The 16686-nt window shown below is 39.3% G+C and overlaps 1 protein-coding gene across 1 annotated transcript in view; it reads left to right on the top strand.

The window, feature by feature from the left end:
- LOC117299145 overlaps nt 1-16595 on the top strand; it is a 42252-nt gene extending 25657 nt beyond the window's left edge. Inside the window, exons 14-23 of the mRNA XM_033782609.1 lie at nt 322-690; nt 1545-1667; nt 2523-2716; nt 3449-3591; nt 4321-4392; nt 5687-5758; nt 7128-7199; nt 11356-11427; nt 13899-13985; nt 14565-16595. Coding sequence (XP_033638500.1) covers nt 322-690; nt 1545-1667; nt 2523-2716; nt 3449-3591; nt 4321-4392; nt 5687-5758; nt 7128-7199; nt 11356-11427; nt 13899-13985; nt 14565-15744 — 2384 coding nt within the window. The 3' untranslated portion in view covers nt 15745-16595. The remainder of the gene's footprint in view (nt 1-321; nt 691-1544; nt 1668-2522; nt 2717-3448; nt 3592-4320; nt 4393-5686; nt 5759-7127; nt 7200-11355; nt 11428-13898; nt 13986-14564) is intronic.
- Nucleotides 16596-16686: the final 91 nt, after the last annotated feature.

The following is a 16686-nucleotide window of genomic DNA, read 5'->3' as shown; positions in this document are numbered from 1 at the left end:
GATTCTCAAAAACCCTGTTACGTCATCACTCGGGTAAGGTTATACTTGAAGGCTCCTTTTTGTATTCCCGGTTTGTTACGATGGATGTCTATAATAATGCAACATCTCACACATGACGTCAATGTACGCTTTTAACATAGCTGTTTTAGTAGGGTAAGCCTATGATTTGATCGACAGCAAGTGAGTAGTTGGCTGTTTTCTGGACCACCCCAATTTTGTAGTGCCATCAGTTTTAAGAGTGATGACCTATAATGTGCATTCCCTTGAAATCTTCTTGCAAATAACTAATTTTCTTCTCTCGTAATTTCTTGGTTTTCAAAGACACCTGTGGTATTCGTGGATACTCATTAGAGCATGACGGCCAAACTCTGACGTCACCAGGTTACCCTGGCAACTACCTACCAGGGATCGACTGCGTCTGGGAATTCAAATCTGATACCGTCGCTCATGGAATTATCGTCTCTATTGTGGAATTCGAAACTGAAAGTATCCGAGATGTGGTTCAAATCGAAGGACTTTCTTTAATTCTTGATTTGGAGTTTAATTTTTTCCTGGAGGGGACCACTAAGCTGAGGTACATTGTCTTTGATAAGAAACGTCCGGTGTTCATCAGGTTTACCTCAGACTCGACGGTTTCGTTCAAGGGGTTTCAACTACAAATAAGTGTGTATGAACCAATCGCTGGTTTCAGTAAGTGATTTTTGTGTGTGTACTGTCCAATGTGATTTAATATAGTATGTGCTGTCCAACATGAGTCTCTTTTGTCCATTACTAACCATCATTTTAATATGTGCTGTGCAATAAGACTATTATGTTTCGTCTGATAAGTCTCAATATATAAGTCAATATTTTCGCTGACTTTTGTGAGTTCTTTTTTTATACTGTCTAATACGATTAATCTGACTCATTACTGCTTTTACCGACGTCAAATTGCACTCACAGAAAACCATACACTTTACAAAGACAACATTTCAAAGACTTCAAGCGTACGGCTTAACATCATTTTATAATGGTGGAACGGTGGCATGGTTGGCGTGTGTGTAAAGCGCTCGCCTCTCACCAAGGTGACCCCGGTTCGATTCCCGGTCGGGGCCATATGTGAGTTGAGTTTTGCGTTGTTTCTCTGCTGTGCCACGAGGGTTTTCCAGACCATCCGGTTTTCCTCCCTCGTGAAAAATAAAACACTTTCGATCTTGGCTGTGCTTCGTGGTCATAATGGGTTGATGTGGCTGGCAGCTAAAGGCGCCCTTGCATGCCTGCTTCTCGAACACGTTGTAGCCGCGTCCTTCGCAATTCAGCTCTTAGCTGCGAGTAAGGATGATTAGCCCCCCCCCCCCAAATTATTATTACTAATATTACTGTTATAATTTTACAAATTAAGGGTCTTTTTCAAAATGGACTGAGAAAATCACCCATTCTTGAAATACTTATTGGATGATCATTCATCCTCTTATAAAAAAAAGTGTCTGTAATTATTTCCGAACATTATTTTGTTAATAACCTCACGCTTCGATCATAGCAACTTGTAATTTGACTGTTCTCAGATGGATCACTTTGTCAGGGAGATGATCTGTTCAGTTGTAGAGACGGGTCATGTGTAACAATAGACGCCAAGTGCGACGGGTTTAGAGACTGCGAAGAAAATGGAGTGGATGAATATCGGTGCTGTAAGCAATTTATTTAGATACTCTAAATTATCTCAATATTTACCAAGCAGTTCCCCCTTGAGTAAATATCGGGTGCGTTCGATTAGCTTCCCTGGGTCGACCCCGGTCTGCCCTCGGTACGTTCGAGTAGCTTTGACGTCATTCCAGGGGCTCACCCGGGTCAGCCCCCAGTGCCCTGCTTGTGGAGTGGGTCACTTGGGGGCTGGCCCAGGTGCATGACGTCACCACGAGAGGGTGAGTGATCGTTCGATAAGCTCTTGTCAGGGGATCACACGAGTGATCGCCGCGGGGTCGACCCAGGGAAGCTCAACGAACGCACCCTTAGAACATGAATGTAATGGCTGATAAGCTTACACATCCTCAGTGACCTGCTTGCATACATATGATACAAGCCTGTTTGCGCCATTTTAAGTTCCATGAAAGGGTCGGATCCTTCATTGATACACAGATGAAATTGGGTCCATCGTCACCACCATCATTAACAGCACAAATATGTGTGCTACTCTTGTGTTACTCGCCGTAATTTCGCTGTTATTTTACGGACTTTCCGTAAATGCAAATATTAATTAAGCCAATTAGCGTAATTACAATCATTAACCAAATTTCCCCAAACACCTACACGAATAAAGTACATGTAAGTACATAGTATTTTGTTCAGCCAAAACCGTGTACATAATGTACAAACCCATGATACAACCTCGATGACTTATTTTTGAGCCCCAAATGTTCACAGGTTTACGTTGGGATAGTGAGACCACTGGTCTTTATTTATTACCAAACCTGTCCAGAACCTTTTTAAGTAGATTCTATAACATAGTTATAATAATACAGCAGGTTGAGTTGTTTCAATTCTAGCCGATGTACGATGCCCGACGTCATACCGATGTGCGGACTCGTCGGAGTGTATCCATTGGAAACTAGTGTGCGACGGTAAATCGGACTGCCCATTTGATGACGACGAATCCAATTTGACATGTGGTAATGAGTTCACAACGTTTGAGAAGCTATCCCTCGCTCGTCGTTTTTTGGATTGTACTATATTGAAAATGGTGCACTAACTGTGACTTCTGATGATTTTGTTACAGTACCATACCATGAATTTAACTTCGTTGGTTTTTAACTCCTTTTGTTTGCAAATTATTGAGAGTTGGCCTATGTATGTATGTATGCCTACATTCATTTTCAATTTCTCATGAAAGCCGCCGTCTTGATTTCGTCAACATAATGTCATCTCAATTATTGTGTTTATCTTGGCTGGCCACAAAAGTTCAATAGCGCCAACAACCGCTAGTAAATGACACTATTAGAGATAGTCAGGTAACCCCCCCCCCGTGTAACTATAACTGAATCCCATAAACAATACACACGCCGAGGATAACAGTGATTCATATGTACATTGGGCGATTAACTCGTCATTCGCACCGAAATTTTAAAGGGAACTAAACAAAAGAAAGATTTGTCTGAGTTGTTTAATCGAAAATGTGTTTTTAACAAATCCAGCTAACAATATTTCAGTTACATTTCACAACAACAAGTGAATCTATGTTTAATTTCCAACACAAACTGAAGTATTCTTTATGATATCTCAATCACAATCAAATCGCTGGAGGGTGACGTCTTGAAATCAACCAAGAAATTCCATTAATTGGAAAGTGAAGGGAGTCTCAAAATCCACCATTTACACATGGACAGGGTTAGAAGAGGGATAGATAACTGTACAGCCCGCCGGATTGTGAAAGCAATGCCCGTGTGGGAACAGCAATCAACATTTACATACATGATTTGCATTCACTTTCGATTCATTAGAAAATCGATGTCCGCCCGATTGCGAATGCGAGGTCAACAAAGGCAACCTTATCGTGCAATGTTTACATGGCTGGAATGCCACAACTATAGCTAGTATCGTCAAAGGAACCAAACTCCTGTAAGTCCCAATTGGAAATCTGATGTATCATCAGGGCCCAATTTCATATCGCTGCTTAGCGGTCGATTTTGTGCTTACTGTGCAATTTCTATTTCATGGCGCTGCTAACCGTAAGCACACGAAAAGGCATACTAACCCTCCGGTGCAACGGTAAACACGCAATATGGCCGCCCATTTTTTTCTGCTAACCTGTGAAATACGCTACAGCTTAAGCAAAGTTTTCTGCTACTGTAAGCACGCAAAATTTGCTTACCGTTAGGCAGCGCGCTATGAAATTGGGCCCTGATCTTCCGTACTTTGTAATCATTATGTTCAATTTTAGCTCTATATTTTTTTCTCTTTTGAAATGTGAAGGATTGCATGAACGCACATTGCACAGTTAACACCAGCCGGCAATTGTATTCCCGGCACATTATAATTGCACTCCTCAATCAAATTCCTGATTTATCTTTAAGGATTCCCTTTTTTAATCGATTTAGAAACAAAATCCTCTTTGAAAGCACTAGTATACGAAAGTTTAGTGCAGAAACAAAAATGCGGGCCGGTCAGGTCGACTCGTGGGCCCCGGGAGGAATTTGAGGCTTAAAACAAAAACAATATGTTTTTGGACTACTGGGTTCATGAATTGAATCCTGTAATGAAAGGTTGAGCCAACCCTTAAATCCGTTTATTAATGCGCATTAAAAGTGAATCAAAAAGGTTTCATCAAATGTTCTTCTTTTTATGCAGAAATCTGTCCAATGCTAACATCAGCGTTCTCGAAATGGGACTCTTCAAGGAATTTTCCTTCCTAACAGCCCTGTAAGTCACTTCAATTCTCAATGATGTGTAACCCATTCATCTTAAGACAGTGGACATTATTTGTAAATGTCTAAGACAAGTCTTCTCACTAAGTGTATCTCAACTTATGCATAAAATAACAAACCTGTAAAAATTTGAGCTCATTCGGTCGTCAAAGTTGCGAGTAAACACAATTGCAAAGTACATATACGGACCAAATCGTGAGTTTGTACGTTTAAAAAACAAATAAAAATTGTTTTTTTTCCGGCAATGCCGACCAGGTGTATTGCTGCTGAATGCAGAAAAACACTTTTTGAAATGTAGCAACTCACGACTTGGACGTACATGTACTTTGCACGTGTGTTTACTATACGCATCCAGGCAAAGTCTGCCTCGATTGACGTCACAAAAGGGGTAGGCGGAGTCAGCCCCCAAACAACTTTATCTATTTTTTAAACATATAAATCGTGACAAACAATTACTAAAAAAATTGTTTCATTGTTCGTAAGCATATACTCTTATGTTTGAAAGAAAAAAATTATATTTCCAGGTGACTTTAATAACAATAATATCGAAGTCTTATATAGCGCACGTATCTACCAAACAAGGTACTGAAGGCGCTGAGTATATACAAACTTTCAGAAAGATAGGTTATTGCAGTGATGAATTCTGAGACCAATTATGAAGCACCGTATAAGGGTTTACAAGGTGCTACGGCGCATACAGCAGCCACAGCTATGTAACACCGGGGCGAACCCCTTCTCTTTTCGGTAAGTGCACTGGGTTCTTTACATGCGTTACACAACACACGGGACCAAAGGCTTAACGTCCCATTCGAAGGACGAAGCAATGGTTAAGTGTCTTGCTTAAGGACACAAGTGTCACGACTGGGGATTCGAACCCACACTCTGCTGATCAGAAACACCCGAGTTTGAATTCGGTGCTCTTAACCGCTCGGCCGCGACACTTCCACATTAAAGGCATAGGGCACTATTGGTAATTACTCAAAATATTGATTAGCATAAAACCTTACCTACACAGTTTGAAGATAATGATGGTAGAAAGCTTCCCTGAAAATAATTATTACTTGCTGAGGTGCTGTAGTTTTTGAGAAACGAGTAAAACAATGTCATGCTAAAATAATGTTCGTCTCAGTGCTCAAGAGACGACAATTATTATTTTAGCATGTAAAAACGTATTTTCATGACGTTCTTTTACTAATTTCTCAAAAACCGACACATCGCGATTCAAAGGGCTAGACGGAACGCAGAGTACCTCACTGTTTTGTTAATCAGTTTGTTTTTATTCTCAACAGATATTTGATAGGAAATGGAATCGACTCGATTCTGGCGGGTACATTTTCCGATCTGCAGAATCTAACCTTCTTGTAAGTTTATTCCTTAATCCAAAACAGTTTTCGGGTGAACAAATAATTGACCAGAACGGGATTGGAACTTGCTACCTCCGGGTTAAAGGTTGTATGTACTTTTTGTAGGACAAAAAACACAATGTCCACAGATTTACACTTAACTTACACAGTTTGAAGATAATGACCGTATAGAAAGCTTCCCTGAAAATACTACGTGCTGAGGTGCTGTAGTTTTTGGGTAATGAGTAAAACAATGTCATGAAAATAATTTTCGGCTCATGAGACGACAACTATTTTAAGCATTTACAAACGTTTTTTCATTATATTGTTTTACTCATTTCTCAAAAACTACAGCACCTCAGTAAGTAATATTTGGAGGGGAAGCTTTCCGCTACCATTATCTTCAAACCCTTTAGGTTTAATTTAAATCTGTGGACATTTTAAAAATCCTTTAACGTGTCGATGCCGTACAAACTGAGCTATCTTTTAGTGGTGTCTCAAACTTGACAATATCGTTATGGGGGATTGGGGAGGGGTGATTATAAAATCTTCAAACCGGGGACCTACTACAAAAGGGGACAATAGGGTCCACGGTTTGGGAAAGGTCCCAGTTGTAAAACGTGTACAACACCAATGGGAGCTGTTGTGACGATTCATTGAACGATTCGTGCGCATACCGCCAGGCAAAGTCTTTGTGTTTTGGCTGCCAGCTAGAAAGTGTATGCAATTTTACCATGACTACTCGTCTTTTTGCCCGGTGAAACGTGATGTATACAGTGTTTTGTCAACAGAGGGCGGTTTGAATGTAAACATAGGTCACATCGTCTATAAACAAAGGAGGAACAACAGTAGGTCCAACGTTCAGGCGTATACACACTTGTGTGAATTGGTCTAAATGACACTTTTCAAATGTAGACAATTTCAAAATTAGTAATGGGGGACTTTTGGCACAGAAGGCCTATGGGAGGCTTGAGAACGCTAGGTGGCAGCAGACTTGCCAGGTAAATCATTGCTATTGGTTATTTGCGCGTGATCAGAGCGACGTAAACAGTGGAACTTTACCTGGTTAGTCTGCTGGCCCTAACGTTCTCAAGCCTCACATAATAAAGGCATATCCAATATTCTTCACGAACAGACAAGGGTTACGGTACATGAACCTCTGCATCAAAAAATGTGCAAGAGGTCGACAGCTAATTGGTTAATTTGTTGTACTCAGTTTATTGAGCTGTTCCCTCATTTTGCCGACGTGTGATGTGCAATTTGCCGTCGATTAACTACACGAACAAATTGTAGCCATTTGAAGACCAGAAACAAAGTGGCTATATTCATCCAACATCGTTATTCATATATAACAAACTTGATTTTGTTCTTTGTTTATCCTTTGCAGGGACATTTCCAACAATCCAATCTCCAGCATTGCCCCGAACAGCTTCTCGGACCTCCGGAGTTTGAAAACCTTGTATGAATCAATAAATGTTCAAGTATTTAACACTGTCAAATAGGGAAATGCTTTTCCCGTAGGTTTGATATTTTTGCTAAACTTGTATATACTTCCTCTATGTGCTGTTTCTTGTGCTTTTTGTGTGAGTGGTCTTTTACTTTCTTTTGTATTTAATTTCAATTTTTATTGTAAAGCGCATTAGTCTTTTTTGGAAATGCGCTGTATAAATCTTTTGAAATTATAAAGATTTGTTTTTAATAAAAGTATTGTAATACTATCACGTAATTTAACGTTATGTAACATAATGTAGCGTGACGTAACGTTACATAACTTAACGTGACATAACGTGACGTGACGTAACGTAACACAACGTAACGTAACGTAACGTAACGCAACGTAACGTAACGTAACGCGTAACTCCAATATCATAGGGCCTACAGTGCAAAATGCTAACTATTTAAAAATACACGATACTTAAAAAAGGACTGGGATACTTTTGGAAACACAAAACACAATGTCCACATATTTAGATTAAACTTACACAGTTTGAAGGTAATGATATTAAAGGGCTTCTCACAAAATATTACCAGCTGGGGTGCTGTAGTTTTTGAGAAATGAGTAAAAAACAATGTCACGAACATGCTTTTTTCATGACAACAAATTGAGACGAAAATTATTTTTGTGACGTCTTTTGCTCATTAAAAAAAGTACAGCACCTCAGAAAGTAATATCTTAAGAGAAGCCTTCTCCCATCATCAAACCCTATAGGTGTAATGTAAATCTGTTGACACTGTGTTTTGTGTACTACAAAAAGCACTCAGACCATTTAAAGTCTCCGAGCTTTTGACATATTAATGAAGATAATATTCAACTAACTGCTGAACTTTATCCTCTTCCCTCTGCTCAATTCAATGATGGGTAGTCTAAGTGCCCGTCGAGTTATTCACCCTCCATATAAAAACATCTCAAAACCCATGTATTTTTCGAAACGTCCGAGCATTAATTTCGAAAAAGTTCCCTACACAACCCTTTAAGAGCCTATGTCACCCAAAATACCCTAAGTTGACAACCCCCGGTTGCAGTTTGGCAAATTAATGTTGAACGCGGTATCCCCTTTTTAGGGCTGTCATTTCTGTCTACAATAGACTATATTGAGGGCCTACGAACAAATAATAAAATAATGAGCCGACGCTATTACTAAGGCGAGCACGTAAAGCTTGCATTGTGGTCAAGCTGTTGATCAAATTTGTTCCATATCTATCCCACAATGCACCTCATTCAACAGTCTGCGCTTGCGCAATGGTATTTGCGAAACGGTCTGCAACACCGTAAAGCTCAGGATGATGGCACCCTCTGTTGTTGTTATTGAATCATTATTCCGATGCGTTGTTGGAATTGATCAGTTTCGGATTGCGACACTTGTGTCCTTGCGCAAGTAACTGTACTAATAGACAGGTCCCTTGTCTTTATCTGCAAGGTTAAAGATGAGTACTTGTTTTTCAGAACAACCGATTTCATTGGATAGAATAATGTCATTTGATAAACGTGCAGTGACGTAAGCTTTGCACATCTGTGTTGATTGGTCCGGGGTATAATGAGTGCAGCTGACAAATATAACATCATGTTCCATGGCTACCTGTGCATTCAAAACATCCTGGGTACCAGGCAAAATCAACCAATGGTCGACTTTAGCGCCTCATTCGAGCTTGCTTCAGATTGCAGCCTCTCTTCCCGGCTTGGGGGCACCCACGAGAGGGCAGCAGACACGTTTCTTGGATTGATATACCGTAGCTCTATTAGCCTCGCGCACTCCGAAAAGACGCCGCTGTAAACCCACCCGTATACACTGTGTTTACTGTGTGTAGTCACACCGCACGACACGACTCCCCCGTACGCTATCCGCATGCGTCGGCCGTTAGGCCGACAGCCTTGTAAGGTCTGTGTTGTTGCACATGCTGCTATAACGACCATCGTTAAAGGAACACGTTGCCTAGGATCTGTCGAGTTGGTCTTTGAAAAGCGTTCTGGAACCGTTTGTTATAAAATCGACATGGTTAGAAAGATGTTAGTTAAAGTAGAATACAACGTTCTACACAAATATGCCTGGAATTGGTCTGCCGTTTATGGGAGTCAGAATTTTGACTCCCGTAAATGGCAGACCGTGTTAGTTAGCGACGTAAAATGAAAACCGTGCAATTTTGGGTGATTTTTGTGTGGACCACTATATTCTACTTTTAAAACATCTTTCTAACCATATGCATTTCATTACAAACGGTTTCGAACGCTTTTTATGGACCAACTCTTCCGATCCAAGGCAACGTTAAATAATAGTCATAGGCCATTAAGGAATGTAACTACAGCCTGTATCGGCGCCATTGCCACCATTACGAGCAGTCGTATAAAATATGATAAATTAATTCAATTTAATTTTCATTGCCACACAATTTGGCTGTCCATTTATTATTCAGATTTTTATCAGTCGTTGCATTTCATTTATAGACGACCAAGGCTACACTGAAACTAAATTGTTAAAGGCAGCCTTTAACCTGCCGTTTTTGCTGGCTGTTACAGTATTGAATGAATACTGCGGCCCTGTGAAATTGTTTGGCCATTAAATGCTAAACCGTGCTGTGTTTTGGCGGTTGTAAACTGTTATGGACGGGCTGGCATTTTCAGCCATCCCGCCCAAAGGATTGAAACTCAAACAATGAAATACAATTTATACGTTTCTTCTTGAACGTTGACACATACAACTGGTGTTTTATTCAAACACAACTCGAATCCGAAAATACACTTGTGAACAATTAACCCAAATACACCGTTGACTCGGTGGCGCACCCGAAGAAAATAGACAACGAGTCAATGTTGAATGGGCCATATTTACTGAATTATATAACTGACATACAGATCCTTGTCATTTGATTGGTGGCACTTACTTCACGTGACATTCACTATTACTCCCATCCGCACCGGCGTTCAAAAAGACCTATTCGCCCTTGGGGAATATCATTTCCCATTCAACAGTTAGGATCATCCTTGTTTCCAATGTTTTTCAGCAGTACAGCGCCGCCGCGCCGCTGCTAAAACAATGGAGCACTTGTGCTAAAGGTTGTGATCCAATTTGTTTGTTGCCGCTACGCGGCGCTATATGATTTTTGGTTGTCAGTAATTTGTGTGATTTTTAAAGTACATCAAATGACAAGGATCTATATGTCAAATATATAAAACAAAATATTAAGTGGCTTTAATTCGTGGAATAGGAGGAATATTATCGCTCGGTAAATGGAACAGTCAACATTTTACCTTGCGATAATATTCCTCCCATTCCACTCTGAGCCACTCAATATTTGAATAATAAATATTACTTTTTTTTAATGTAATATTCACTGTCTTGTCCAAGTGGTGTCAGTTCCGCTCTTTTGGGAGCGAAAGTAAATCTGCGTCACTCTTTTTGAGTGAAATTGGAACGAACTTCACTCTTAATCGAGTTGAAAGTAGCCGTCTATCACTCTAAAAAGATTTTCCCGGCATACGGCTCTTCGCAAGAGTGGTAAGGCGGACAAAACAAGTGGTGTTTCACTCTTTTACATTAGAGTACGTTACTTAAATATAACTTATAGCCAGGTGCACTTTAATCAACTTGGCCAGTGAGCCGTTAAACCATATAATTAAACTAAACACCACTTTACTAATAACTGGTCTGTGGATTGCTATCTCCAATGTTTTAAAGGCACTGGACACTATTGGTATTTGTCGAAGACCATAATTATCACTTGTTGTATTGAACATTGCACAAAATAACAGTGATAACCTGTGAACATTTGAAAACATTTGATCGCCGAAGTTGCAAGATAATGATGAAAAAACACACAATTTTTCCACGAAGTTGTGTGCTTTCAGATGCTTGATTTCGAAACCTCAAAATCTAATTCTGAGGTCTCGAAATCAAATCCGTGGAAAATTACTTCTTCCCCGAAAACTACGTTACTTTAGAGGGAGCCGTTTCTCACATTGTTTTACTCTATCAAAATCTCTCCATTGCTTGTTACCAAGTAAGTTGTGAAGCTAACAATTATTTTGAGATAGTATCATTTAAGAACATTGCTGCCCGTGGTTCGATTCCAACTCTCTGTATATTAATCGATATGTTTATTAAAATGTTTGTTTTCTGCAGGGTCGCGAAGAATGTTCCTCTGACCACGATAGACACCAACGGTTTCAATGGACTGGTGCACTTGCAAAACTTGTAAGATATTTTATTATTTTTAAAGGCAGTGGACACTATTGGTTATTACTCAAAATAATTATTATCATAAAACCTTTCTTGGTGACGAGTAATGGGGAGAGGTTGATAGTATAAAACATTGTGAGAAACGGTTCCCTCTGAAGTGACTTAGTTTTTGAGAAAGAAGTACTTTTCCACGAGTTCGATTTAGAGACCTCAGATTTAGAACTTGAGGTCTCGAAACCAAGCATCTGAAAGCACACAACTTCATGCGACAAGGGTGTTTTTTTCTTTCATAGTTATTCGCAACTTCGACGACCAATTGAGCTGAAATCTTCACAGGTTGGTTATTTTATGCATATGTTGAGATACACCAAGTGAGAAGACTGGTCTTTGACAATTACCAATAGTGGCCAGTGTCTTTAAAGGTCCATGCCTATTATTTTGATTTTTTTTTCTGGATGCAAGTCGCAAGGCACACAAGGTGTGGGCTACAGTTTTTTCCAGGGGCCGTTGCCACCTTCTCCTGGGTCTGAAACAGGATACCCCTTTACAGTCCATATGGATGTATGCTTGGGTACCATCAATCTAAAACCTGGCTGACAGAGCAGAAAGCACTACCTCACCAACTAAACGTATGTCAAGTGTCACAACCGGGACTCGAACCCACACTCTGCTGATCGAACACCAGAGCTTGAATCCGGTGCTCTTAACCGCTCGGCCATGACACAAACTAGTTCTGTGACGTCACTCTTTTGATGAAAGTGCAGATTGTGTTTACGAATCTACACTCAACTTTAACTCTTGAAGAGATTCGTTACGAACTTATCTAAATACTTGAAAATGCTTGAAAATGACAGTCTATCCAAACTGAAAGATTTATATAAGATATTAAATTTGCATCGGGGATAAAGAATATTAATTGTGTTTTACCCATACACATATGTGTGTTAGTACTGTATACTCAGTACTTTCCAGAGTCATGTGAAAAAGAAAAAAAATCACAGGCAAATTTCTCGGGTGGGGTAACCACGACCCTTAAAATTCTAGAGCAGTGTCTTGGCAACTAGACTACTGAGATTGCCCGGTAGCAAGACACTGCTCTAGAATTACAAGGGTCGTGTGAATCTCTTTAATTGGAGTAATTAGTGGAGTAGTTAGCTCTTAAAGAAAACAAAAACCAGCCAGTGTGGTCCCACGTTTCGAAAATACTCGGCTGCTTAAAGGATTATTGTACTTGTTCAAAATGTCCACAGGTTTTACATTCAACTTAAAGGGCTGAAAGGTAATGATAGTGGAAAGCTTCGCTTCAAAATTACTAACTGAGGTTGTGTAGTTTTTGAGAATCGAGTAAAAGTCCTTACTCTATGAGTAAAACAAGTCACAAAATAATTTTCGTCTCAGACGAAAGTAATTTTAGCATGTAAAATCCCATTAACCAGTTATGATATTATACCAAAGCCATAGCATAACTGGTTAATAGGTTTGTACATGCTAAAATTGAGACATTTTTTTGGGTTTTACTCATTTTTCAAAAACTACGGCACCTCAGTAAGTAGAAAGGGAAGCTTTCTACTATCATAATCTTCAAACTGTGTAAGTTCAATGTAAATCTGTGGACATTGTGTTTTGTGTTAGGAAAAAGTACTGACATAGACCCTTTAAAGGGTTATAATATGTACCTTTTCCTAACAAAAAACACAATGTCAACAGATTTACATTAAACTTACACAGTTTGAAGATTATGATAGTAGAAAGCTTCCCTTGAAATTTTATATACTGAGGTGCTGTAGATTTTGAGAAATGAGTAACGTCTCAGTTTTAGCATGTAATAACGTATTAACCAGTTATGCTATGGTTTTGGTATAATATCATAACTGGTTAAGGGTATTTTACATGCTAAAATAGTTTTGGTCTTATGAGACCAAAACTATTCTGTGACTTGTTTTACTCATTACTCAAAAACTACAGCACCTCAGCACGTAATATTTTCAGGGAAGCTTTCTACTATCATTATCTTCAAACTGTGTAAGTTTAGTGTAAATCTGTGGACATTGTGTTTTTTGTCCTACACAAAGTTACATAGACCCTTTAAGTTGAAACGTCGAAACCACTTCGGCTCTTTTCACAGCCAACACTCCTGCACACAAGAGACTTGCACCGATTTGTAAAATGTTGGTAAACAGGGCCCAATTTCATAGAGCTGCTGAGCACAGAAATTTGCTGAGCTTGATTTTTCTGTCTTGATGAAAACAGGTATACTTACCATATTTCAAACGATTTTCTGGATAAGCAAACAACAGCTGAATACCAGTAACAAGCAATATGCAACAAATTAAAAGTTGGTAGGTAAACCTGTTGTTATAAAGGATTTTTTTCATGCTGAGCAAATTTAAGTGCTTAGCAGTTGTATGAAATTGGGCCCTGTTGTGAATGTTACAACTTGAAAAAAACACTGATATTATGCCTGATATCATTGTTTCATTTGTTAGAATGCTTCTGAGGGGCGGGTTGCCGAGTGATGATCCAGTGGATGTACGTGAGGGTGCACTCGGTGACCTCAAGAGCTTATCTTTGCTGTAAGTGCTATTCATCATTTCAATTCAATATTCAATACTCGATTATCGATATTCGATATTCGGTATTTTATATTTTTTATTCTATAATCGATATTCGTTTTTCGATATTTGATATTCGATATTAGATATTCGATATTCGATATTCGATATTCGATAATCGATATTCGATATTCGATATTCAATATTCGATATAAGATATTCAATACTCAGTATTCAGTATTCAATTCAATCCATTTCAATCCAATTCAATTCAAAATAGTAAATTTTCATGGGGCATTATTTCACAAAGAGCTAAGATTGATCTTAAATGCAAATTAATCGTTTTTGTTATTTTTTTGCAAAGTAAAGTGTCATGTCACAGTACATATCGAAATGGTAATATTGACAGTTTGTTTTGCGATGTTTTTGTGTCTGTGTGAAATCGGCCCGCACTACTTAAAAGCGCATTGATGAGACAGTTTTTGTAAAATGCGCTACAAAAGAACTTTTTCTTGTATTATTAGGTGTAAAGTTCTTTTTTTCTGCATGCGTTTTAAAACTCACTAATTTCCTTGATTGATTTGTTGTTTTGATTTACAGCTACGTGGATGACTACCGTCTCTGCTGTGAGTTTCTTTCTGCAATCAAGCTAAACGTTTCGCAGTGCATTACCACCGAGTTACAGCCACCGCTCAGCCTCTGTGGCAGTCTCATGCAGAACCCACTGCTTCGCGTCTCGATGTGGCTATTAGGACTTAGCGCCCTCATCGGCAACATCATAGTTATCGTCTGGAGGTGTAGAGACGGTAATGAGAGAGGCGGGAAGAAGACCTATTCATTCCTAGTGTTGAATTTAGCCGTATCTGATTTCATGATGGGTGTTTATATGCTGATTCTTGCCGTGGCTGATGTGTACTTCGGTGAGAAATACGCGCGGCAGGCGCACGCGTGGAGATCGAGTGTGGTCTGCAAGATCGCCGGAGTACTGTCGGTCGTATCAAGTGAGGCCTCGGTGTTTTTTGTGACTATCATAAGTCTAGATTGTTTCTTTTGCATTGTGTTCCCTTTCAGTCAGATTAAACTCAGGGAGAGATCAACTAAGATCATCGTTGCTGTGATGTGGTGTGCCGCTATTGGTCTTAGCACTGGACCAACGGTTTCCGTTGGCGACGGGGATTCGAATGTGTACGGACTGTCTGATGTCTGTATCGGGCTACCGTTGATAACAAAATCAACAGGGTTTTCCCTTGAAACCAGTTATATCATGAACCCACTCGGTGACTTTGACACGATATCGATCCCCGTTGCCGAGGGGAAAGAACCCGCGTGGATCTACTCCATCGTTCTGTTTCTAGGGGTAAACCTACTCTGTTTCGTCATCGTTTTCTGTTGCTACGTCGCCATCTTTGTCAAGGTCAAACGCACAGCGAGTAAAGTTCGCGTCACGGCGCACCGTACTCGCGAAATCAAAATGGCGGTCAAGATGGCGCTGATTGTTGGGACTGACTTCGCATGCTGGATGCCGGTCATAATAATGGGGATTCTGTCACAGACGGGGGTGGTGGAAATAGGCTCAGACATCTATGCTTGGATTGTAGTCTTCATATTGCCCATTAATTCCTCCTTAAATCCGTATCTCTACACGCTGTACACGACAATCTCAGCACAGCGCAATGCGAAGAACTTAAATACCGAGATGTCAAAGTCAGTAACGACTGAAATGAAGACTAAATCCATGGAGACGTTGAGTTCCACTGTGTCTGAAAACAGGCCCCATTAGGATAGAAGACTTGTTCAGTTCACATCTTCAGAATTATTCAAACAAAATAGAGACTTGGCGAAACCAAAATACTTTTTACATAGTTATACAATATGCGATTTTCCATAGCAATTATAACAAAGTTGTAGCTTGTGTTTTTATCGTTAGTCCTGTATGTTCATTTCTTGTTCCATATCATGTTACTTAATTTGTACCAGATGGGCCGAAAACTAGTTAATAATCAGCTTATTATAACAATTAAAATATATATGTTACCATTTTTACTATAATTAGGCTATACTTACTTTACTATTTCCCCCCAATTTCATCTCCACTGGTTGGTGTTTCTGCTAATATTTGACAATATTAAGGGGCCTTAGTTTTAGTACGGTTCTTGTACATCGTTTGCTTGCCATCGTTTATACTAATTTTCACTATAATTTTTGATTTCACATGTGTTTGTATAGTATAAATATGAAGTTGTGCTTTTTTTATTAGCATTGTCAGGAGTGCACATCAGATGACGTTTTTTAAGACTGTTGCTTTCTCTACGCGGACTCTGCTTGTTATAAAACTTACTTTATTTATTTACCATTATTGTAAGCTGAGAACCAACCTGTCTTTGCGTAAGTGAGTTATTGTTGTTTAAGTATGTTGAGTAAAAATATGAGGAAAGTTGTGGTTCTAGATTTGTACGATATTTTTTTTCTCCAAAGGCTATCAAAATAAAGCTTTTATCACTAAAATATGTGTTATGATGAATAGACTATAATTAAACAGTTGACTAAGGTTTAAAACAATTAGTTTCAATGTTATTTACAAACTTGAAAATAAGCCCAATCCGAGAGGGCGCTGTTCGTGACGTCGATAGAGGCGCGGTGAATCGCATGCAATGCAAACACAAGATAGTGACGCTCGGCGCAAGCTAAAAACATGCCCTCAAAGTTGAAACAATACCTGATT

Source organism: Asterias rubens, chromosome 14 (assembly GCF_902459465.1).
Source record: "Asterias rubens chromosome 14, eAstRub1.3, whole genome shotgun sequence".
Taxonomy (NCBI): domain Eukaryota; kingdom Metazoa; phylum Echinodermata; class Asteroidea; order Forcipulatida; family Asteriidae; genus Asterias; species Asterias rubens.
The sequence above is the reverse complement of the archived record's forward strand: the minus strand, read 5'-3'. Positions and strand labels throughout refer to the sequence as shown.